This window comes from Syngnathoides biaculeatus, chromosome 3 (genome assembly GCF_019802595.1).
Source record: "Syngnathoides biaculeatus isolate LvHL_M chromosome 3, ASM1980259v1, whole genome shotgun sequence".
In the NCBI taxonomy this organism is placed as follows: Eukaryota; Metazoa; Chordata; class Actinopteri; order Syngnathiformes; family Syngnathidae; genus Syngnathoides; species Syngnathoides biaculeatus.
In genome coordinates, this window is record NC_084642.1 from 20,059,111 (window position 1) to 20,084,954 (window position 25,844).

Here is a 25,844-nt window from a genome sequence, read left to right on the forward strand (position 1 = left end):
GAACCGATGGATGTAGAAACGTGCATATGCCAGCCATGAGGTCAATACACTCTTGATTCATCAGAATCAGCTTTAATGGCCAACTCGGATTCAAGGCATTGACCCTTGAGGGTTTACTTAACGTCCGTCACAACTCAAATCATGGCAACAGAGTAAAAGTATTGTTCCTTCTACACAAAAATACTCAAATAATAATAGAACTCTTTCGGCAAAACCGCTAAATGTCCCTAAAATTCAAAAACTTTGAAGCAATCGTGATATTTTCAGTGGTGTACTGTAAGTGGGCATAAGCAGAGATGTCATAATAAATCTTGGTGATGATTAATGACCAGTTTTCTGGTACTCCGTGATGTTAAGCGTTCTTAGACAAGTTTTGTAGACGCTGTACTTGTTTATGATGTTCTTTAGTATATGAATTCACTTGCTCATTGTCTGCACGTTAGACGGCTCAACTTGGCGCAATTTGGAGTCTTCACAGTAAGTCTTGAGAAATAAGCAACTCGTACGTAACGTTGTTTCAAGAAGGGTATATTTTCCAAAATGAATACAAATTACTTTATATCAATCTGTGTTGCTCCACTTAAACGTTGTCTTGTGCCACAATTCTGGTGACCGTATATTTCAAGCGATATTTTGATGGCACCATATTGGGTACAGTATACTTAAACTCACTCCATATTCGACCATCCACTCAAAATGGAAAACTCAAAATATAGTCCTGCATTACATTTGATAAGGACTGATTCCAAACACAGCTTTAGTAAGTCAAATAGTTGAGGGAAAATGGTTCCTTCACGAACCAACCAGTTGGTCTGTCAATCCATTAGTGGTATTTTATAAAGAGCCAGAACTTGATTCCTTCAGACTCTGCAGGTCCCTGAACATATCATAATATACAGTATGTATATCTATAGATGTGTGCCCAGAAGGGGGGGAGGAGGAGGTTGGTGAATAAGTTAATGAAGTAAATAAGATGTACGGTCATCCATTGAGCAGCAGTTGCAACATTTTGGAATGCGATCTCCCTCCACGAATCAAACATCAGGATTTGGAAGTCACGACAGCTAGATAGGTGAAAGCAAAAAAATGGTTTTTAACAGAATTCTCTCTGAGGAGAGATACATAAATAAATAGTGTTCTTAAACAGTCCTTTTAACAAACACACATTTAACAAGCTTCCATATTTACATTCAAGCCAGGAGCGTCCATGTTCTACTTTTCATCTTAAATATTGTGATGCTGCATTGAAGAAAACTGGGAAATCCAACATTTTAATGTCACGCATTACAAACTGTCTCAAAGTCTGGAGTTCCAACCAAATAATGGCCAATGAAAGAAGCCCAATAGACCAACATCAGACAAAGACTCATTTAGACAAAATTTATATTTACATATTGGTGGAATTAAAATTTTACCGGCAGTTAGCTATCTAGCCTGTCAGGCCAACCGTTGGAATAGTAATTTAGTTAGTTTGTTTAATAGTTAAACTCAGCTATTTATTCATGAAATCATAAAAAAAAAAATGGTTAGCTATTGAAATAATTTACTATTCAGATGGTTAAATATTTCTTTAATTGACTTGGTCAATTGGTGAGCTTTTGAGTGAGACAGTCCAAAAGCTAGCTAGCTTGCTACTGTGTAAAATGGTGTGATCGCTAGCTCATCAGTCAACTACTTGAAGTGATGAAATTAGGTCTTGAAGCAGGTCATTGTCTTGCTAGTTAGGCAGTCAGTCAGTCAAAATAATTGAACAAATCGTTAAAGGTAAGTAAAATAGTTAATTTTGTTAATTTTTTACTCCACCAGACGTTAGTTTGTCAAATGTTTACTATTGTGAGTTAGTTGATTAGCTCGCTATTTAGTCATTAAAATGGCCAAAAAGTTGTCTAAATGGTCAAGTAGTTTGCGATCTGGTTGTCGGCTAGTTGGGTGAGTTGGACATTGTCGACTGCAAGAGGGACACATCCAAACTCCCAGTGCTCTTGAATACGTCATCAGGACTGCTCTGACCAATAAACAGAATAGATTTACAGGTGCCATGTTACTTTTCCCTCGATTTGTCCCGTCCATCTCGTGAGCGGATTCCGGTTCGCTCCTGCCTGCAAATGTTTCTACTTCCTGTCCCATGAGTATTAGCTGCGGCCCCTGTGGCCCACTGAGTGTCTGTGGGGGTGGCGCGAGCACGACGCGCAGCAAGTCTTCTTGTAGTAGTCGTAGACGCACAGGCGAGCCTGGACCACAACGTTGCAGTTGTAGTACTCGTCTTTGCAGTGCTCGTCTGCAACGGGAGACGTCACGGAGATCAGAGACGGAATAACGCAAACTAATCGGTGTGGCTTTTTAGGACCAACCTATTTGAGGTACGCAAGGATCGGGGTTGCAGTGTTCCCGTTCAGTAGGTTTGAGCCGTTCCTCACAGCTGTTGCTGGACTGCGTGTCTTCGGATAGACAACGCACCTCACGTACACGGAATCCTCCCTCGCATGTTTTGGAGCACTGGATGGACCACAAAGTGACAAATAAATCTCAGGTCAACCCTTTAAAAGTCTGTCCTCATTAAACTATCAGTACTTCTGCCCAAAATACAGATACACTCCTTTCCAAAGGTATTGGACCGGCAAGGCCAATTCCTTTGATTTACTTGCATCCGAAAGACATTTGGGTTTCAGATCAAAAGTTGAATATGAGATTAAAGTTCAGATATTCGTTTTTGTTTCGTGGTATTTACATCTCGACGTGTTATACAACCCAGGACAAAGCAGCTTGAATTTGAAGTTACCCACTTTTCAAGTGAGCAAAAGAATTGGAACATGCGACAAATGGGTGTTTATAGATCTGTGCACCTATGTTGTAGAATCACGTGACTTTTGTTTACCTCGCCATATTGCCGGTCTAGCAAAGCATTATTCAATGCAAAGTCGGTTGGAGACGACATGAAAATATGTCTTACAGCACGACGCTCAGTGTTGTCCGACACCGTCAGACATTGAGAAGGTGAAAATAAATCATGGTACGTGGAAAAATTAGATAGACTTGGCATAGAGGACCCATATTTAATGCCGAAGTCGATGTTTTCGCCGATAAGAAATTGGACTGTTAATTCGCTTCCGTTTGTCTTGGACAACTAGATATGCACATGGGTATGGTGAGTAAGTCGTTGAGATTTACACGGAAAAGTATGAAAGTGTATAAAAGTCTGGGTGCATACAAATACTTATTTGCTGGATCTGTTCTCAATCAGGAAAAAAATCCCACAGTCACCGTTATGACGGCTCGGAAGTGTGTTCGGTGACACGTTGACCTTTGCCAGAATCCATTGATCTTTTCCGCTAGTATTCAATACAAATACCGATATTTAAATAAATGACCCCTGGTTTTACACAAACTCTCATTCATTAACTATGATTTAAAAAAAAAAAAAAAAAAAGAGGACGGAGTCGTCTCTACGGAACGTACACGGAAGCGATTGCGGCTACACTTAACCTCCGTAAACCTCTGCAACAGATATGTTTTTTTAATATGCATTGTTCTCAAATGAGCCTACTTGGCATAATAAATACTTTTTGATAATCTGAGACTGAGAAGAATAATTGCTATCTGAAATGAAACGAACGCTACACAGGGGTGTGTGTATTTTGGTCGGGCACCGGCCATCACGTTTAATTGCCTAAATCCAAAGACCTTTTCTGGTCTTTTCACCTGGTATGCTATAGAATGATCTCTTTGAATGTTGTGACAAACAACAGCACAACAGGTCTCAGGTATCGTAAATATTCTCTTCAATGTCTCCCACAATGTCGAGAAGCTCTGTTTGACCGGCAATATAGCGCCGTGAAAATGGTGACATCATGTGCACGAGCTCTATGCGGTATGTGTATTTCATTTGTTATCTTGGTTTGACTTCTATTGAATGATAGCCGCGCTCATTTATGATAATTTAGTGAGACGGATCGCAGGCCCTCACTCACAGCACTCCAGTCCGTGTAGTACCACTTTGCGCCGCAGGCTTTCACGTTGCAGCTCTGCCTGCTCAGCGGTCTCTCCAGTGACGAACACTCATACTGGGGTGCTACGGTCACGACTTCGTGTGACCTGGTAAGACACACCACCGCCCGCTGCTGGCTGCCTGCGCCGCACTCTGCTGAACACTGGAAGACACACGCGCACGTCGAGTCACATGGTCATCCTAATGGCATGTCGTGGTATTCATACCTGACTCCAAGGGCCGGTGAACCACTCCACAGCGTTGTCACAAGGGGCTGTGTTGCACACCTGAGAGTCGGGGGGCCGCTCGCTACCGCAAGCCTCTAGGGGGAGGCCGCTCATGTGATCGGTCAGGCACAGGACGCCACGTGTGCGTACGCCCACTCCACACTCGGCAGAACACTAGAAGAGTATTAACGGCAGGGCACGGCTGTTTCTTTAAACTTCAACGAAAACCTTGTAGACATATTGTGGTAGCCATCACATCACCAGCCAAAGGGAAGGTAAATATAACACATTTGTGGGGGAAATCAGTGTACATGAAATGAGGTGATGATTTAACACACACACACACACACGCACACACACACAAAAAAGAGATTTTAGAATTCATTGTTTTGATAGCAGCCGCAGAGTTTTTGTCATTATGGATTGATTCAAAATTACTTTAAAAGATGTAATTACAGACATAAATATTATAATCAATGCTAGGCTGCACATTACAAGGATCATTTATGAACGGCTTGGATTGGGAACGTAGATGATTTTGTTCTTCAAAATAAAAAAATGATTGTCGAGTAAAATATTTAAAACTATTTTCCAGCCTTTGACAACCCTATTGTAGATTTAACCAATGACGTCAATGAACTTGCACGCGAGCGATACCTTGCTGCCCCAGTCTGTGTAGAACCAGCTCTTGGCACAGGCCCCCATGTCACAGTTCTCCACGTGGACCGGCCTCAGGTTCATGTTGCACTCTGCGTCAGGGACAAAGTCACCCACATTGCTGACGCAGCGGACTCTCGCCACCTCTGGCCCAGCCCGCATGGCACCGAGCACTGCAGAGACATAATTTAGCACCATGAAAGAAGCCCGCAAGCAATCGTTTTTGCGATAATTGACAGCCATTACTCACGGCGCTCCAATCTGAGCGGACGTGCCATTCGCTGCAGATCTTGGTCTGGCAGGTGCCGGCCGTCTCTGGCCGCTCCAGGTGCCCGCAACGACTGCCGTGCACGTTGTGGGTGCGGTTGGCGTACGCTTGCCGACACAGGACCTGACGCTGCTGCGTGCCCAGACCGCACGTCTTGCTACATTCCGACCACTCGCCAATGTCCCAGCTGACGAACGGCGAGAGATAATCACAAGGACGTTATATTTTGAGATTATAATTTAAACATTGACCTCCACAAGTAATAGGAATGCTATATGAGCTAGGTTAAATATTTCTATCCATCCATTTTCGGAGCGACTTATCCTCACGAGGGTCACGGGATTAGAAGAGTTCTAACTCTTGCTCATCTGTGTGTTGCTGAAGTGTTTCAGCGAATCATTGTCCACTAACAGTACTGATGCTAATAGCCAGAGTTACCGTTTCATATATACAGTGGGCACGATACTTTTTTTTTTTGTATTTAATGAGATTCCATTATTTTGGTAACACCTCGCATACCACCCACAACGCAGTGAGCCGCTGACAGAACCACTTTAGCTCCGTAGACGCACACATGTGGGACACTTTAGGGAAACCTGTTAGCTAACTAGCTTGCGAGCTACGGAGCTGTCTCGATGGTGGCGACATACAAAGGTTGCTAACTGTTGGACAGTCCTTCGCATCCAGACACGGAAGCATAGCCAATAAAGAACAGTTACGATTCATGACATACGGAGTGCTGCGACATATTACAGGTTTTAGCGATGAACCATACCGACCAATCGCATGCAAGATCTCGGGCTTTAAAATCACGAACTCCGCGCAGCCAAGACAAGGAAGAGGGGAAACGTAGCAGGGGAGAGGGAAAGAAAAAATATTGTACTAACAGTATAAAGATGGAGTAACAACTGCAATAAATATCTGCAATATATCATGACCACGAAGCAGGAACCGTGATGCAGCAATGGAGGATTACTGTATTTGTATTCTCTGGTCCTAAATTGCAGCTACTCATTGGTCCAGGACTCCAACTCGTTGTTACCATGACATGTGCAAATCCCAGGACTCACACGCACACATAACATTCAATATTTGAGGACATTTTATTATATTTTTTTCTAAAAAGAGTAATACATAAGTTGACACAAGTCAAAAACTCTTAATTGCAGCTCTTTTGAGCAAGACATGGAACACAGACAATACTTCTTGCCATGAGATAATGGGTTTTGTAGGGCCCAGCGCCATTTTAACATGAACTCCAGAGAGCATATGATCTCTTTCAACTTGGTTAAAATTTTTGATTATCACTTCCAGTTTTATATATTTATTTATATCAATGCGTCAGATATTTGAATAAAATAAATAAATAAAAGTACATGAACATAAACATGAAATGACTCACAATGCGGGGCAGACCTCCAGATTGCACGGTTCCTCCTGCGGCGTTGGTTTACTGCTGCCGTCACAGAAAATGTCCTGGACCTGGACCTGGTTTAGGCGGTGGACGCAATGGAAGATGGGATGCCTGAAACCTAAACGTCACATTAGTCACTAAACATTCAGGATTTGGGACTTTTGGATAAAATTTCAGCTTGAAGCCCCTAGCTAACACATTCACAGCTAAACCTTTTACCTTGTCTACATTTCCGAACGCACATCTAACTCTTTTAAGCGTTTTCTCTGAAAATCAGGGGGTTCACTTGCTCCAAAAAGAACATTTTCAATTAGTGAATCTAGGAATTCATGAACATGATGTTGACGTCAAAAGGAAACTGTGTGACTTAAAAATAATAATCACCTGACCTTTACCACAGGAGGCGCTGCAGTCGCTGGTGCCGGCCATCTTCCAGCTGTATTCCCGTTGGCGGCGCGGCACCTGGTTGTCGTGGCGATGAGGCGGGTACCTCCCCCCGCCGACCGGGTCGTAGTTCCCCTGTTGGGAACCGTCATGCCCCACCTCCTGCTCATTCACGGCATTCCCTGAGAGACGGGGAGTTCATGATGGGTAACGCCAATGGGTATATGTGGCGGGAAGTCACGTAATGTGACTTGTGGTACCGGCCATCTTGTTTACCTGGGGGTGTCTCCAAGGTGACCACGTACTCATAGTGAACGCCCGGGTTGGGCTGCTGGAAGATCATCTGAGGGAAGTAGAGAATTGCTTTCACGAGTGGAAAAAGATGAAAATCCTGGGCGTTCTCAACTCACATAAAGTTCCAGGATCTCATTGGTGGGCCCCTCGCCGAGGAGGGACTCGCCAGCGGTGCTGCTGATCTCATTGGGGCGGCGATAAGTGAACACGGTGCCCCCACCCTCATATTTGCCCGGCCGGTCGATAGCCCAATTCCCGTTGATGATGGACCGTCCTGATCGGCTTCGGAGGGCTGCGGGAGAACGATTCAATAAGTGCAGTAGCTCTCAAAGGCTAAATGCTGGTCAACCCACAATTCGTTTGGGTTTTGATTTTTTTGATTTTTTTTTTTTCATAGAGGAAGTCCAGGAACTATAAGTTGCGGCGTGTAGAGAAGAACTAAAATTTCAGAATTAAAGATAAAATAATTAAGCACGTGTTAAGGGAACTGTTTTTAAATAAATCAATTCTTAATCCAGAATAGATATTCAAAAATTAGTAAAAATAATGTCATCACTGCATGTTTTTAATTCACATTTTTAATACAAGGATAAATAAACAACCTTTATTTTTTTTAAATATTAAAAATAAAGTGTGTAAAATGTTAATGACTGTTTATATCTACTAAAAAAAATCTATGAAAAATAAATCAACCCCTTGCGTTTGTTATTGTTCCAAATAATGTTTCTGTTTTATGAATATACAAAATAAATTCATTGATTAAAACAATTTGAACAGTTTTTAAATTGTGTGTGTAAGATATACAGTATATATATATTCCTGGGAAAAATATTGGAAAATATCAGGCAAATGCAGAGTAGTGCAACTTAAGGGAAGCATGGAGCTCACTTTGAAAACTGGACCATTGGAATCCTTTTTTTGTTGGGCAAACGTTGGAGCCAAAAAAACACGAGGCCATTAGAAATGCATTAGGAGTGTAACATTAGACTTGTAAAAAAAATTGTTTGGATAAAGTAAAAGCACATTTGGGTCCAGAAAAGAGACGCACTCAGGAAATATGTGGGATTAATTTGCTTATGAAAAGTCCAGTATCAACCCTCTATACTTTATTACTTGAATGGGAACGCACCTTGTTCCTTGAGAAAATGCTCTACACTGACTCAAAAACAGGAAGGTAATTATTGTTGTACCAAAGCAAGTACTTTATTTATCTCAGAGGCATCATTTTTTAAAAAATCCATCCATTTATTTTCTTAGCCGCTTATCCTCACGAGGGTCGCGGGCAGTGCTGGAGCCTATCCCAGCTGTCAACGGACAGGAGGGAGGGTACACCCTGAACTGGTTGCCAGCCAATCGCAGGGCACATGGAGACAGACAACAGTCAGACTCATAATCACACCTAGGGGCAATTTAGAGTTTCAAATTAATGTTGCATGTTTTTGGGATGTGGGAGAAAACCGGAGTGGCCAGAGAAAAGCCACGCAGGCATGGGGAGAACATGCAAACTTCACACAGGCAGGGCCAGGATCGAACCGTGGTCCTCAGAACTATGAGGTCAACCCTTTACAGCTGTCCCAGTGCCACCTATAAATTCCATTTAATTTTTATTGATATACGTATAATACTTGCAAATATGGTGGCTTCCACCAGGAGCTTACATGAGACTGAGATCTTGTAACGTACTACTTGTAACTTTTTTTTCAAGGTGATGTTTTAATAAAAGTGCAAAACCAATCACAACAACTTGTACTAAATAAACAAATGAAATAGATCTTGATAAAAACATCGATATGTGCATATCACAAATTAAATACAATGCTCATAGATAGTCGTTATGTTTAACTTCTTTTTACACTTGCATGACAGTTAAAAATGCTACCTAAAACTGTCTTTAAACTATAAAAAGAGGAATGTTTTTCCTTACTCATACCATACATTCGTAACCTGGAAAAGCGTTGGATGGATGTATGGATGGATGGATGGATGGATGGATGGATAGATGGATGTATATATCCGGAGTTTTGTTTTAGTTTTTGTTGCTTTTTTGCCCTTACAATGTTGTAATCATACCATTATTGAGAGCGGGTCACCTAATTTTACACATTTAGGAATCTCGGAATCTAAAATTGTTATTTAAAATGTACAGTAATTGCAAACATTACTTGTAGGCATTTTCTTTGGCTTTTTAGAACCATAATTCATAATTACATACCACCAGTGTTTAACTGAGTTTTATCCTTTTTTGTGGTTTGACAGTTGAAATATCAAAAAGTGACTTACAACATTGCCTGTACAGCCAGTACAGAAATCATTCTGGGCTTTATCTTTGGATTTTTGTCACCACATTGTCTTTTATATAGTGACAGTTTGTCGACTTATTTTTACACTTTTGTGACATTTGACACTGTCAAAATGAATGAAGACATCGTCTGTAGTGTACAGTTACGTAGTAGTCGTATTTATTCCAAGCGTTTTTGTGAAATCAGATCATAATAGAGAATAAATAAATGAATCTTTTCCCCCCACCTAGGTAGTTGCTGCTCTTGGCCATCTCGGTGACGTTGATTTTGGTCGCTCCCTGCGGGATTTCGGCGATCTTGTGATAGCCAATTTTTGTCAGGGAGTGGCGGAAGAATCCAGACACCAGCCGGCAGGTGGAGTTGCTTCCGCCGCACATGCCGCACTTGTCCATCACCTTCCCGGACCCCAGGAAACCATCGCAGCCTGGACTCTGTGAGGGGCACCACGTGAGGATTGTTAGATGGCTAGTTGATGCTAAAGAGGCGAGCTTTGTTTCATAAACAATCAGGTAAAGCATGCTCCGTGTTCCGTAAGGAGGGGACAAAGTCCACCAGGGAACTTTTTGTGATTTCCGTGCGGGGGGAAAAAAAGGTCAACATAGCATACTGGATTTTTTCACTTTTTGATGTTGTACAGTGGTTTTCAAACTGTGGGCTGCGAGGCTAACTGTGAACACTTTTCATTCTTAAGTTACACCCAGCAGATGGAACTCATTTTACTACAGAGCACACAAGCCCAAGCCACTGATATGATGCTAAATGAAATGATGGAAGATGATAAATTATTAGCAGAAAAGCAAAAGTTTAGATTTGTATTTTTTCTTGGTGGCTTAGTAAACTCACCTGTGTAAATTTTCAACCATAGAAGAGACCAATGCAGTGATTATTGCAAGATAAGACTCTGTGTATCAATAGAAAAACTGTATGTGTGTGTGTGTGTGTGGGGGGGGGGGCTGAAAATAATTACATCTCTAAAACAGGGGCAGCAAAAATGTGTAATCATTTGAGCATAGATTAATTGATTAATCAATTAACTGTTGCACCTCTACTGTTTCCTATATTCCTGTATGGCTTCACTTTTTTCCATTTGCCGTGCGGTTTTGAAAGCCATTGTCACCATCCCAAGTGAAAGCACACACAGTTTTACCATTATCCCGCCTTTGCGAATCGTCTTATCTGCATCATTATGTGGCATCGGTTTGAAAAGAGGCTTGTGTGTAATAATTGTATAATACGGGGAGGAGGATGCAAAGTTGAATACCTGACGCTTGATTATCCCATCCTGTTGTGTTGAAAGCAATCGTAATTGTCACTTCGTGTTTCTCAGGCTGGGATACAGAGTGTTGCTGTCTGGCACTAAGTAACTAAGTCATAAAAAGTAATTTCAAGTTCGAGGTCATGCAGCATTCAGAGCGTCAAAAGTCCCTCGTGGAAAAAGAATAAAGACGCAGCAATGAAGAGCTGTTAGTGACATGACAAGCAAGCAATATAAGGCTCGAGCATGTCATCATAAAATCCATCGCACCTCGCACGATACGTTCGCAGGAGTCAAAAGTTCCCCTCGTAAAAAAAAACGCTGGGTTATCCAGGTTATCCACGGCCACGGCGACAACGCGGATCAGAGGAAACGTGCATCGTGATTTATAGATCCCCAGTCGGACTTGTCGATGAATGGCACGTACAACCACAGAACACGCAGGGATCCTTACGGGAAGAACCGGGATGACTTTTGAAGTCAGAAAGTCATTTCAAACAAAACAAAACGCCTGAACCTTTCGACTTTGTGATGACGATATGAAACTATAAACTCATTGCTTTCTGTGTTGGTAAAGTTCCTATTCCACGCCAACTAATTTAGTTCATCGTTTGTAATTGAAAATTTTAAACTAAGTGCACCGTTCCAAAAATAAACTCATTCAAACATCTTTTTTAAACAAAAATATGTCGCCAAAAGGCTACTTCTCTTAGTACTGGCATTTCATTTTCCCAATGTCGACACCCATTCAGTCTACATGAGTAGTCAGCTGAAGAATCACACAACAAAATAAAAAAAATGTGGAAAAAACTCATTTTAAAAAATGCCTTTTTTAAATTAGAAACAATTTAAACAAAAACAGGACTTTTGTCCTGAATGCGCATACAAAAACATCAACACAGAATGAAAGAAGCAATGGTTAATTGATAATTTTGCATTCATCACAACTCAAGCTGAAATCTGTAAATATATATAGTGTGTGTGTGTGTGTGTGTTTATATATATGTATCTTTTATCTATTCTTATAATACGTACAAAACCAAATAAATTCCATATCATGACTAAACTCAAGCCATTCTAAAACAAATACTCCTTGTCATCAATTTTTACAATTTAGTACTGGATTAGAAAAGAGCAGCATTCACGCAGTGCCCCTGAACGCACCTTGCAAGTGTGACTTGCCTGCCATAAACGGAGCCCATGGGCGCAATGAATTGGTTGGTTTTGGATGGCGGCACGCACGCATGCAGTCGTTTGTGGCTTTCCCTATCAATGCTTTTATTTGTATTCTGTCTGTCCTTTTGGGCACTTTGCCGAGCTACACCTCGGGAGTATACTTCTATACCCGCCATCAACTTTTGGACTTCAGATACTGACACAAAATAACTTTCAAGCAACTTTCAGCTGCTCCAGTACTCCCCCCACCCCCCACCCCAACCGGGCTCCAATAACTCGCCACTCACTGTACAGGAGCTTTATATGAGGTGTGGGCTCCTGGATGTGAACCCCAGGTAGGTTGCCGGCCCGGACGGAGTACAAGGCAAGGTGGGCAAAGAGTACTGCATAAGTTGAGCTGGGACTTTGCTCAAGGGCACCTCAACAATAGCCAGCAAGAAGACTCATCTCTGCAACAACTTGTTGCCATTTTACCTTTGTTGTCCACAGGGGGACTTGAAAATGTCCTCTGCCTCCAAAGACACAATCCTTACAAAATGCAGTACAGCAGTCCATTTCGTTGTCACAATGGTCAAAATTATTGTACAGTAAAAGTAAGTAAGTTTCTTTCGGCTTGTCCCTTTCGGGGTCGCCACAGCGTGTCATCTCAGATGAACGTACAGTATTTCCCTTTAAAAGATTTACAATGTTTAACAAGATGTCACCACAAAGCTCCCAAAGATGACAAACGCTGATGTTCAGGCTTCCTTCATGTTTACATATACTGCATAATATCAAATGTTTTCTATAAATAAATGACATGCGTGTATTTTGCTTTTGTCTGAAAACAGAGTCCATAAAGAGAATACAATTTTTTTGTAAATTCAGCTTCAAATCGTCACGTCATCATCCCATAGATAGAACACAGATAACCCTAAAGAACGTAATATGCAGTACACAGGAGGTTGTAACGTGTTTTCCGGGTTTGGTCACACAACCTAGATGTCAATAAACTTGCACTGTTAATAATAGTTTGATTCTGGTTGTGTATGCAGAGATGTCACTTTTGTGCTCAGGCCAAAGCAATAACAGTGTCACTTAGGAGCCATCTTTTGACATCTCGGTCCTGACGAACTATGCCGAAGTTAGTCGAGGAACTTATATTTTTTTCAAAAAAAGGGATTTGACACCATCTTGTGGCATGGATAGTCTATTCGAACCCTTTTAGAGGAGGTGTCAATTACTTGCAAACAGCGGCGTAAGACTGCAAACACTTTAAAATGTGACACTAGAATGTCAAGCCTGAAGATCATGTAGTTGTTCACATTCTCTCAGTAGGTACGTCCTGCCTGCCATCTGCACGCTCTCTCTACTTGGTAGCATGCTGTAAGCATGTGCCCTTTAAATGTAATTGCTAAAAGTGTCACCCAAGCCCACCTTCATCTGGAAGTGGTTACCAGCGGAGTTGACTCTGAAAACAAGTGGGTCTTAAAAAGAAATCCCAGCGGTATTTTTCCCCACACGCTGCCTCGCTCTGTACCATGCAGAAAGTTAGATTCAAATACTGATACCAACAGTACTGATATCGATCAATACCTGTGGAACGAGATGGGTATGTTAGATTTAATTTGATGATGCGACCAATTTAAAAATGGGGGGAGAAAAAAGTTTTTGCAATATCGGCCTGGTATTTACTTTGCATTATAGTGATATGAAATCTTGCAGTATTGCTCAAACTTTGGCTTCAAACGCTTCTGTACGGTTCATACAATAATTACAAGTTCAAGCACTTTGACACTAGGACGGAGGATTTTAACCTTCCTGAAATTCCACAACCAAGCAAGCCTTGCGCTTTATACTGTATGTAGTTAAGTGCTTAAAACAAACAGTATGTACTATACCAGTACTCAATGTAGGTTTTCTGCATGAGATGCCCCAAATTAATATTATAATATAATCAAATTTGGGTAGAAAAGGGTTAGTTCACTTCTTGGGCAAAAATGAGAGCTTTCTGAAACTTGAAGTTCCACTTATAGGATGAAACTGTGCTAAACGGTTCTTTCTTGTTTTAATAACAGTTCAAATTTGTTTTTTGGGGCGGGGAGAACGATGAGTTTGAGTTTAAATGCATTTATTTTCATTGGCAACATGTAACCTTAATCTAAAACATGTTGCGATGAGCGCTAACACCAGAGCTAACGTTAGCAAGTTCTGTTTGTTCGACTGAGATGGCGGTCTTGTACGTTTGAAGCCGTTTGTTTTGTTTGATTTGTTCTTTGCCTTTTTTTTTTTTTTTATTTTTATTTCTTTTAGCATTAGCATCCCGAGTCGGCACTTCAAGCCTTTTACGAGCGCTGCTTTTGTTATGCATGTGTGGTCGCCCATTGGGGTTCAAGCGAGTGTAAAGGTTTGGAGTTACGCTCCAGTTCGCGGCAGAGGTTGACTTTGAAATTCAAAAAGTCTTTTTTAACTCTGCTGTGGTTAATCAAAGATTGAAAAGTAAAATGGAGGGTTGGAATGTGCTTTATTACTTTAATGACACAGCCTGTGGTTAGGTCTCACTTTTTTAGCGTTATTGGAAAGAGGAAAGCTTTCACCTTTTCTTCACATAGCTTGTTATTACCTAAATTATTTAATTATTGCATTTTGTTGGAGGGTGGGGGGGGGGGGGCATCGAATCTCTGCCTATGTTACCTGCTTCCATTTACGGCTCATTTGAATGAATTCCTACGTAAGTGCTTCATCAATGTAGCAGTCCTAGAATTTGCCCGATATGGCTGCTTCAAAACAAAATGGCCGACTTCTTGATTAATTTCTGGGATGGTTCCACTGAGATTTTTAATCCATCGTGTCCACCAAATTTTGTGTCAATCGGTGAAAGTGGTGTCATTTTGTCAAACATGGGTTGATACACATGGAGTTTTGGGGTGTGATCCCTAAAATGTATTTTCGCAAAGACACACTACAAACAAGACTTAAGGAATAGACATTCAAGTCGTCCGATCATCGGGGATACAGGTGAACTGATGCTGTGAAGTCATAACAGGATGGAGCCACAGTGCTGTATTTTAACACTTATTTACGAGCGAGGGGTGAAAGGCGAACCTTTAGTGGACACGCCGGGATTGGCCGAGCTATTCAAATACACAAACACAAATCAGATCAAATATTTCCTTGCGAGGTTTGACATAGCATCTGGAAAGGCCGTAAACTTCCCCTTTAGAGAATATTCGCATGAGGAATGACGGGATGCTGAGTCTGGAAGTCGACTTAAGCGTAAGGTCGCACTTAACGTGCATGTGCCGCCCACATGCCAGGATGGTCAGCCATCTTGAATATTTCAACATGGAGTCAGCGCTTCAAAGTGACAACAACACCACAACCCCCTTCGCTGTGCCACACGCTAGTAAATTCTTACTTTTAATATGCTGTTATCACTATACATGGAGCTTCCGTTTATCCATGAGGATGCACTCCAGAAAATCCATATTGTAAAACCATACGTATCAAAAATATTTTACACTGTACAGCAGTACTTTGACAAGTTTAAGAAGTTCCGTGAGTAATTTGCTTATATATTATATAAGTTAATATATTCATACAGTATATCTTGACTGGTCCACCATTTTCTTTTCTTGCTAGCCGAAAAATGAAGAGTTGAATGCACATATTCGCGTGCTAGCTAACTTGTTCAAGAATTTCCTAGTTCCAACGTACAGTACGTACATAACTCAGAACAATTCAAGGCTCTGCCTTGAATGCAGTTCTGTATAACCTTTACTGGTGAACTTAATCGGACCATCTGGAAACCTTTGAATGTACAGATCAAACTGTTCATTGTTTCATTACTTTTTACGCAACTTGCTGTTCTCTAACAAGAAGATGAACAGCAACATTCAGTTTTATCGAGTCCATCGATAAAAATGTCCACTTCTTCAACGGTTTCTATGCCTTCCTGTCTTTCTGGATCTTTGTTCCAACCTGGTGCTGATAGTGTAACACCCGAAGCTAAGTGGCCACCCCCTTTCTGAGAACATCCGCTTTGAAGCCGTGCAACAACGAGGTACTGTTCGTCATTTATTAAGTGACGTGTTGGTCTCATAATAGCAAAATGTGAACAGCATGAAAAAGAGGACTGTTTCAATCCCAACCCTAATTGGATAAGGAAGTTTATATTTTTAGTCTATTCATGGACCCAGCACCTGTTCAGAATTTTGTTATTCAACTTCCTGTTAGTGAACACTAACATCTACGAAAGTTACATAGAATTGCGCATTCAAAAGTTTTTAAGTTCACGTTAAATTTCACACAAAACGTAAAAATTTTGTTAGTAAAGTGTACATTTGTATATAAATATACTCAGCATACATGGGCTCCTAACACCAACTTCAACTTCACAAAAAGGCCTTTATTTTATTTTTCCAACTCGACTGTTCTTTTCATAATATTTCAATTTTTATCTTGGAATATGACTTTCCTCATCAAATGAAGTCTCTTCTGTTGAAATAGTATTTTTTCATCTTGAAATAGTATTTTGTCATCATACAACAACGGGCTTCTTCAAAACAACTTCACTCTGACATCCGTAGATCTTTATCCTCAAATGACAAAATCCGCGACATGTAAGACTTCATTCCCATGCACTCCAACTATCAACAAGCTTGTGATTTATGACCCCGGGGGGGTTCGACCCTCCGACCTTTCCATCAGTGACCTAAGGCACTCCACACGGTCAATCCAGTCAAGCTGAGCTAAAACCACCTCCGACATGGGTAATGACAGATGAATTCCAGCTAGACCGAATAGAACCCGCATCACCGCCTTCATAATTTCTATCAGAGAAGACGTCATACCACCTCTACGCATTCATAATTTCGAGACCTCGTAGTAGGGTCCCAGTTGTCACCAAGACAGAAAATTTTCACTGGAGCTACCCTAACATCCAACTCTTCCAAACCCGCTACAATATCCCAAGAAAGTCTTGTAGTTCTTGCAGTGTTCCAATCAGAACCCCAAAATGGAGGTCCTACCTGAGCCCTGAGCTTCCCCTGAATGTGGAGGCAGGCGAGCAGCAGTAGGGTCGGCACTGGCAGCATTCTCCCCCGAAATTTGCAGAGTGCTCGCTCACAAGTCCCAAAAACTGCACGGCCATCCCTGACAAGCTCCCCCTTGTAAAGACAGCTGAGGGAGGTGCAGCGGAGAAGGGAGGGAGGTGAGGGATTGCGGGTCTTTTTCAAAACCCAGAATAAGGCGACGGTTCAATGGGAATCGAGAGTCCAGTGAGACAATTTGGAAAAGAATCCAATGGGATAACCACAGTCTCATATTAATGAGGGATTTATTGGGTGTGGCTGGGTTCCCCTTTCTTTGTTTTTTTTTTTTTTTTTTGTTATCCAATGAACGCCTCCTATTCACTGGGGAGGCCTGGCAGTGAATAGAGGAAATTTGCATGTAACTGGCATCTCTGATAGGGGTTTGTAATTGACCCCTCCGTACAGGGCACTTAACCACGCCTCCTGAAGTGACGTCACGCCACGTGCGCTGACGTAAGACAAACAGTAAAAATGGAAAATACAATACAATACATTCTGAACTGAGAGAGACGCCATGCTTCTGATTTCATTCAATCATTCACACGTAGCAATGTTATGCTAGCGGAGAACGTCTCATTCATTTATACGAGACGTGTATTAAAAATCAAATTTAGGGCATATCTTCGTGCAAACACAGTCTGGTTAAGCTTCGGCCGCGACCCAGCAAGAAATCAATACGTTTGTGCAGTCCGATCATCGCTACATATCGCTCAACAAAGAATAAGTGTGTCAATCGTTCACACGTAGCAGTGTTATGCTAGCGATGAACGTCTCATTCATTTATATGAGACGTGGATTAAAAATCAAATTTAGGGCATATCTCCGTGCAAACACAGTCTGGTTAAGCTTCTGGCCGCGAGCCAGCAAGAAATCAATACGTTTGTGCAGTCCGATCATCGCTAAATATCGCTCAACAAAGAATAAGTGTGTCAATCGTTCACACGTAGCAATGTTATGCTAGCGGAGAACGTCTCATTCATTTACACGAGACGTGTATTAAAAATCAAATTTATGGCATATCTTCGTGCAAACACAGTCTGGTTAAGCTTCGGCCGCGAGCCAGCAAGAAATCAATACGTTTGTGCAGTCTGATCATCGCTAAATATCGCTCAACAAAGAATAAGTGTGTCAATCGTTCACACGCAGCAGTGTTATGCTAGCGAAGAACTTCGAATTCATTTATACGAGACATGTATTGAAAATCAAATATAGGGCATACCTTCGTGCAAACATATGTGTTCCAGTTGATATTAGATGGATTTAGTTGATGATGCGGTCTTCCACAAAGTTTGATCCATCGAAGGCATTTTTCGTACCGGGTCTTCGGTTTTGGAAAGGGTACGAATCGAACTCCACCAAGTAGCCTTTCAGGATACCTGTCGTCACTATTACAAAATCCGTGACTACACCTCTTAACCATATTTTTTGTTAAATAACCCAAATACGCGATAAAACGCTAACTAAACCTATACTGGACCATGCAATGTTGTCTGAGAAAATGGCGGGAGCAAAAACGGGCTTTGGTTTATGCAGATCTCTGGCCTCTGATTGGTCAGTGACGCGGATTGCGCAATATCCACGGAGGGGTCAATTGCCTTGAGAGGCCTCAAGATAACAGCAGAGGACAACTTTTGTCTAAATAAATCTCCATAACTCACTTCAACTTATGTCCTTGGCTTCAAGATTGTGGCTTGTGCACAAAAACAGTGAATAGGTGAGTTTTTTTCAGTGAATACAGTAAGAATTTCTTCTTCTTTTGGCAATGTTTGACTAGTGGATATTGAAATCAAAAGTCCAAAGCATTACATTTTATCATCTTCCCCATCCGACAGGTGGTTTCCTCATAATCCTTATTGCGATGAGACGCGATTCTCGATAAAGATGTGGAATACGGGCGTGAGATCATTGAAACGCTTCCTCTTCACAGCGAGCGCTCGTCAGGATATTACGCTCAGGAAGCGAGGAATAAAACTGCCCCTCTTCTGGGACCCCGTTGGAGGGGGTCCCGTTCATCCCGCAGAACACGTGTGTCGGAGAATAATAAATGCTGGGAAAACACCAAGATTTGTCTTTCTAGTTCATTCGGTGCAAGGAAAATGTATAGAGCAGACACGCAATATGGTGACGTTTACATCAAATGATTACCTTTTTCTTGTGCTATTATCATGTTTATTGCAAACGATGGGAAATGTATTTTCCATCCAGTAATACAGCAGCGATTCATGATGTTCTAATGTATAATATTTGTTCCGAAAATTCTAACTTTAGGCGGTACGATGGATCAGCTGTAAAGTGTTGGCCTCACAGTTCCGAGGTCCAGGGTTCGATCCCGGCCCAGTCTGTGTGGAGTCTGCATGTTCTCCCCGTGCCTACGTGGGTTTTAATAGGACACTCTAAATTGCCCCTAGGTGCGACTGTGAGTGTGACTGTTGTCTGTCTCCATGTGCCCTGCGATTGGCTAGCAAACAGTTCAGGGTGCACCCTGCCTCCTGCCCAATGACATCTGGGATAGGCTTCAGCACTCCCGCGACCCATGTGAGGATAAGCGGTTAAGAAAATGGATGGATGGATGTTCTAACTTTACTGCTTTAAAACTGTAGGGGTTGTTTCTTGCCCAGTTATGACTCTACAGTGTAGTTAAATGTGTTGAGACGTTTAAACTTTTTCCTTGTAGATTTGCTGTTTTCTTTCTCAATTTTATTCCACCCATAATCCCAAATGTATATTTCTCCCCATGTTTTTTTTTTATTTTGCGTGACATCCTCACATCGACTTGACAATTCTCTTGCCCACACGTGGAGAAGCGCACATCTCTGGCCTTCCTCATGACCCGCACAGGCCTGAGATGTTCTCACTTCAGTGGACAAGCGCCCAGATGGCGACCTTTCGCCGTCTGTCTGTCTGTCATAAATTATCCTGCCTGCCTGCCTTTGCCTCTGATTGTACAGCAAACACCTTCCTTCATCGAGACCGGCATCAGGAAGATGCATGGAAGGTCTACAAAAAAAATGGAGGGAAAAAAATACAAAACAACAGACTAGAGCGAGTTTTATTCTCTAGAAAATAATTTTTATTTCTTTGTAAAACTATGCTTTTTTTCTCTTCAAATTATTGCTTTATTTTCATTTGATAATTATGTTCCCCTCTCATAACATTAAAATTGTTTTCTTGCATTGTCTCAACTTTATTTTTGTGAAATGATCTTTGCAGTATACAATCTTACAGTTGAATCCTCATAAATTAATTTATTTCTGACAGGCATTTTTTCTTAATATTACAACTTTATTCTTGTAAATTATCATTTTGCATCAACAGAGCATCCATCCATCCATCCATTTTCTGAGCAGCTTATCCTCACGTGGGTCGTGGGGTGCTGGAGCCTATCACAGGCTATCTCATGTAATATGAGTTAATTCACATAAAAGTATTTGTTTCTCCTACTATCACATATGTACATTTGTAATATTATTGTCACATTCCACTGTCTGTGCATAATTACAACAAATTACTGTAAATCGTGATATATATATATATATATATATATATATATAAGGATGCTTCACAATAACCAAATGACACGTGTACGTAGACGATAAAAACAACCAATAAATAATAAACAACAGCGACCAAACTCGATGGCAAAGGCATTGGTGAACAAGAGACGTTTGAGTGCCGATTTGAAAGTGTTGAAAATTGCCCAATTTCCTTGGGAAGCAGGCATTCCATAGGGCAGGCGTTACCCACTGAAGTTCATCTGATGGTGCGAGGGACACTGAGGAGACTAAAAAAGGGTCGACCGCAGAGGTTCTGAGGTATGTCATATATTGTGGGCGGAGGTCATTTTGAACTTTGCAGGTGAGGACAAACCTTGGATGTGATGCAAAAAATGTGACTGTTGCCATTCCAAGGTTTGGTCCGGTTGGGAACCGGTTAGGCATCAGACTTGTGCACACACTGCAGTCTGTCCAGTGCTTTTCTTGGGATGACTCCATCGCAAAAGTCCAAGTAGGACGGGGTGAATGCTCAGCTGACAGTCTCAGCAAAAGTGTTGCAAACTTCAATTGCTTAAACTATAAAGAACTCCCTTCAAGCAACTTCAACCCGGGAAAAAAAAAAACACAGATCTGAAAGGAAAGAATTTGTGCTGACTGATGTAAATCTGCCACTACAGCTGTTGCTGTGCTAAGCTGGATACGGAAGTGCGGCACACCCACGGCGCGCACTTCCTGTGGGACGGCGAGCGTGCAAAGCTCAGCAAACGCGCACAGACGAACGTCGGACAAATGGGAATTTCAACAACATTTTGTCCGTACAATACGCCCGTTTTATTGTTATGTACTTTGTTGTTTTTCATCATGTAAAGCACACTGATTACGTTTGCCTTGCCTTGCTTCTGAAGTCTCACATACTGCGCTTACAGCCATCCGCCAAGAAATGCCAGCACTCCTTTTAACACTTCCTGAGGAACTTTGAAGACTGGCACAAGTCTCCATCACCCGGCACACTTGAATAGATCAATAGTTGATCCAATTTCTTTGAAAGTGTGACATCAATACTTTGTCTCCGTTTTAGAGAAGTGGCAAGGTAACAGTTTGAACAGTGTGAGTGGCTAAAATATAAAAACACCAATGGGGTCTGTTATGATGAAAATGTCGAGAGAAAATCCCTCGGCAATCCCAAACTATTCTGGAATGATTGGAATTCCACTAGCATGCGCCGCCGATCCGAAGCATGTGTTCTGGAGTTGCTTATCAGAAGCAATCATGTGCAAAGGTTATACTGCCGATTGGCATTTCAAAGTCTCCGCTTGCCACGTTCCTGTCGAACCTCCGGAAGTTTTTTCCCTGCTTGTTTGGCTCAGGAAAAGCTAGAAGCTCACACGGCTACTTGAAAGAAGCATGCACTCTTTTAGCTAAAGTATTAGGATGTTTATGCGTTAATAGTGATGTAATATCTCGTTGCTGATAAACAATGGCTTGTGTTCTTAATTTTGCTGCTAGGCAGACTTCATATTTTCTAGATTCATGATTTGTGATACAACACCAAACCAGTGAAAACAAACAGACGCTAACATTAGTTTAGCTAGTTGCCGTGCGTTATAACTCTGGATGCAGGAGTATTTTGCTCCTCTGTCTCCGCTCTGCTGCTGCTCCCCGAGGTTTATTCTCAAATAAAATGAGCTAACAGCTTAGCCGTTTACTGTTTACTTCTGGCGGGTGTAGGACAGGAAGCCTTCAGGACACGAGCCCTTATGGACAGGAGACCTTTGGACAGGGCTGTCAAACTCATTTTTATCGTGAGCCACATTGTAGTTACGTTTTCCCTCCGAGGGCCATTATGACTGTGAAACCGTGAAATTCTTTCGCTTCATCATATTTACACAGGAAATTCATGAACTAGTTTTGGAATCAGAACTCAAGCATAATGCATTTTTCCAACTATTGTTCATGTTTGGTAACAGGAAAATGCTTGCAACAGCTCAGCTTTATCATTTATGATATGACAATTTGAAATTTTGTTACAGATTTTCACAAAAATCATGGAAGTTGATATACATGATTTGGCTTCGCGGGCCACACAAAATCACGCGACGGGCCGAATCTGGCCCCCGGCCCTTGAGTTTAACACCTGTGCCTTAGGACATGAGCCCTTAGCACTTATTTCAAATCTGGACACGAGCCCTTATGACTCCCACTGTAATCGTAATTGATGAAAAATAAGAACTAAAACTGATTATCGTTTTTGACATTTATTTTTAAAGATAGCACAAATGAGTAAAACTATATATTAGCACTCTTTAGCCCTTTTTAAGACAGAGATGAAATAAAACACACATGATAGTGGAAAATAACACTGAATATAACATATAATTAACCGTACAATGACTGTAGACAAATCAAACAAAGCACATATGATTTTTGCAATACTGCAAACAATGGCATATAAAATGTTTCAAAAATACCTAACATTAGCCTCACTTGTTGCTGCGTTTGGGCTCTGGATGTTGTACTTTAAATCCGCCCAACAGTTGCGACGCACACCCCAGTAGCTGTTTTGCTATTATCGCTCGGTTCGGCAGGGGAATTTCTGGGTTGAACGGCTTCCAGGAGCTGAGAAGACCCGAAGGAGTGATGAGGGAATTTTTTTTTTTTTTTTTCTGTGCAAATTGTGAATGAGAAGAAGTGTGAAGATCCCGCAGAAACTTTGGATCACAACACATTCCTTTTGTGTGTTAGCTCCCACGCACCGACGTGTCAGTCCAATTCTGACAGGTGTGTTTTAGCCACTTGGATTCAACTACCGTAAAAATATCCCACAGCTATACTTCCCGTGGACCTCCGCTTCACTCTAATAGAGTTTTCTTCAATGATATTGCCCCCCTTTGCGACCATAATCACCCCCGCAATCCTAATCCTCCTGTTTTTCTGTAGAATACCCTAAAAAAAATGAATTCAAGTGAAACAAAGTCAGGTGATCTTACCGTGCACTTTCCCGCCACACAGACAGAAGAATGATTGCGTCCGCACGGCGTCCCATCGATGACTTTGTCGGACAGTCGCACGTAGAACCTGAAGCCGGCAGCTCGACAGTTGAGCTCGCAGTGCTGATCTCTAGCAACTTCAACCACATTCATGGAGGATTTGATTACATTTTGATAGTCATCTGGGCACCAAAAGCCACAAGTATTTACAATGAATAGTTCTATAGTTGCTGATTTGCTTTCATACATATTATATATACCGCCAGAGTTAAATACCATTATTACATTGCATACATACCTATGCAATACGTATTACGTAATACGTACTGCGTATTCCAAAATTCTCATGTTGTCAGATGACTTTTTTTGGAACCTTTCCTCCTTTCTTCACTGAATGCAGTTTTTGTGCTCAGATCATTGCAATAAAAGTACTACTATGGCACCACCTGGTGGAATCTCATAGTGATTGTCTTTAATGTGTGTAGAAAGGCCAAAAGTACTGTAGAGTGGCAAGTGTTTGTTCAGTGCACCAATATCCGTATTTGTTTGTCCTTGTGCAATTTCACAGTTTGTGCTGGGATATTATTCAGGCTACTTTTTGCGAGCCTCGTGAAGGTGCTTTATTTGTTTCAATAATGTAACTCCTGAACGTAGTTGTTGATGCAACAAGGCTGATGATTGTGTACATACTAGATGAATCCATGGAGTCGTGAGAATGATTGACAGCTCCCTTTTGACCAATCAGTGAGCGTTATTTTCTGAACTCCGCCCATCCTGCCTACAGCCGCCATCCTTTACCCACAAACAAAGAGAGCGCGCGTTTACTTTAAGCCTCTGAATTTGGAGTGTATAGACGTGCTTATATCCGATCCGGAAATATGGTGTTTCGATGTGGCTGGGGAATGTGTAATGGAAACGAGCGCTATCCAGAGAGATTACTGGGAGGATATCTGGTGCGCTTTTCCACCGCAAAGTGTAATTTAGATAAATGCAAACAGTGGATTAAGGCTTGTGGCCGACCTCAAGACCATCTCAACGTATTGAAGATAAATCAGCACAAAGCTGTTTGTCCCAAGGTAAGATATTCAATTAGTCGGTGTAACATTTATAAAGGAAGGAGGAAGCTCCACCTGAGCTAGTGAAACTCAAAACTTCCAGCCGCACCTCGGCTCTGCTCTCAAGCGTTCTTATCCATGATAAAACACATCACGTGAATACAAATATTTTGGGCCTACATTTACGTGTACAGTGCGCACGTTCAGACCAATAGAGGACACGCACGCTGCCATAATTTATGTAAATTAATTATCTACTATGAACATAGATATCATTTCGAATCGACATGTTTATGTAGCGTAAAAATGCAAACTTACCTTGCTTTGCATGAACAATAGGCATCAGAAATCTTATCGCATTCGATGTCCAACATTCGTTTATGAGGTGGTTGATTCTTTCGCATGGACTTACGGCCAACACATTGCAGAAACTTTAAATGGCGTTCCCGTTTGGGAAACCCTGACATTATGAATATATTTGTGTTGAAAGTAATTCAGGCCTTTCTGTACACTCTTTGTCGATATTTCTGATACCATGGGCAGAAAGGAAACAGAAATACTATCGGGAATTCGCTCTAATGAATCGCTCACAACATGCTTCAGCCGCACTGCGTCCGCCATTTTGATCGGTAGCTTGGGGTGCATCACAACTGTATCTAGGCGGATCTATCCTCTCCGTTTTAGCGCTTTGCCCCCCATCTTGTGACATTTATTCATTGTTTTATGGAGTTTCCTTTTCGCGAGGCTCCGCAAGAATTACGATTAACTGAGTCCCACACAAACACAAAGTACTATTTTTTTTTCAACCTGTAATTTAAATCTTTTGTATACGTGTGTGTGTACTTTTACATGCAGACATTAGTACCTTCGTTGAAAGGCTCCCACTCGTACAGTCTCCCCATGAAAGGCTTCTTGTCGTGTGTGGAACACTGAGCGGCTCTGATGTCTTTGCTGGACGTGGGACAAGCCTAAAAATAGATTAGAAACATCATAAATATGACTATTGCTACTACTACTACTGTTACTACTAATAATACTCATACAATTGCTAATGATATGTTTGGCAAGTTTCACCGAGCATACGTGATTAGAGTGACTCTGCACAACTTTTCGTTAATGAGCAAGCTCACTCTTAGACATACATTTAGCAACCCTGGTGGTCACGTGAATAAAAACTGGCCTCGCCATTGGCCCAGCAGGATGTAGGGCAGGGTGCTGGATCACTTGAATGACACATGGCTGATTTCAGCAAGACAGGAAATTTGTTCGTAAACTG

At 41.6% G+C, this 25,844-nt stretch overlaps 1 protein-coding gene across 1 annotated transcript in view; it reads right to left on the reverse strand.

The window, feature by feature from the left end:
• Positions 1 to 269: 269 nt before the first annotated feature.
• LOC133498183 (thrombospondin type-1 domain-containing protein 4-like) overlaps positions 270 to 25,844 on the reverse strand; it is a 34,011-nt gene continuing 8,436 nt past the window's right edge. The window contains 14 exon segments of the mRNA XM_061814717.1: positions 270 to 2,278; positions 2,352 to 2,496; positions 3,969 to 4,148; positions 4,213 to 4,386; positions 4,870 to 5,006; positions 5,009 to 5,042; positions 5,120 to 5,324; positions 6,540 to 6,669; positions 6,941 to 7,117; positions 7,212 to 7,278; positions 7,346 to 7,521; positions 9,756 to 9,960; positions 23,514 to 23,650; positions 25,434 to 25,536. Of these exon segments, the coding sequence (XP_061670701.1) occupies positions 2,133 to 2,278; positions 2,352 to 2,496; positions 3,969 to 4,148; positions 4,213 to 4,386; positions 4,870 to 5,006; positions 5,009 to 5,042; positions 5,120 to 5,324; positions 6,540 to 6,669; positions 6,941 to 7,117; positions 7,212 to 7,278; positions 7,346 to 7,521; positions 9,756 to 9,960; positions 23,514 to 23,650; positions 25,434 to 25,536 (2,016 nt within the window). The 3' untranslated portion in view covers positions 270 to 2,132.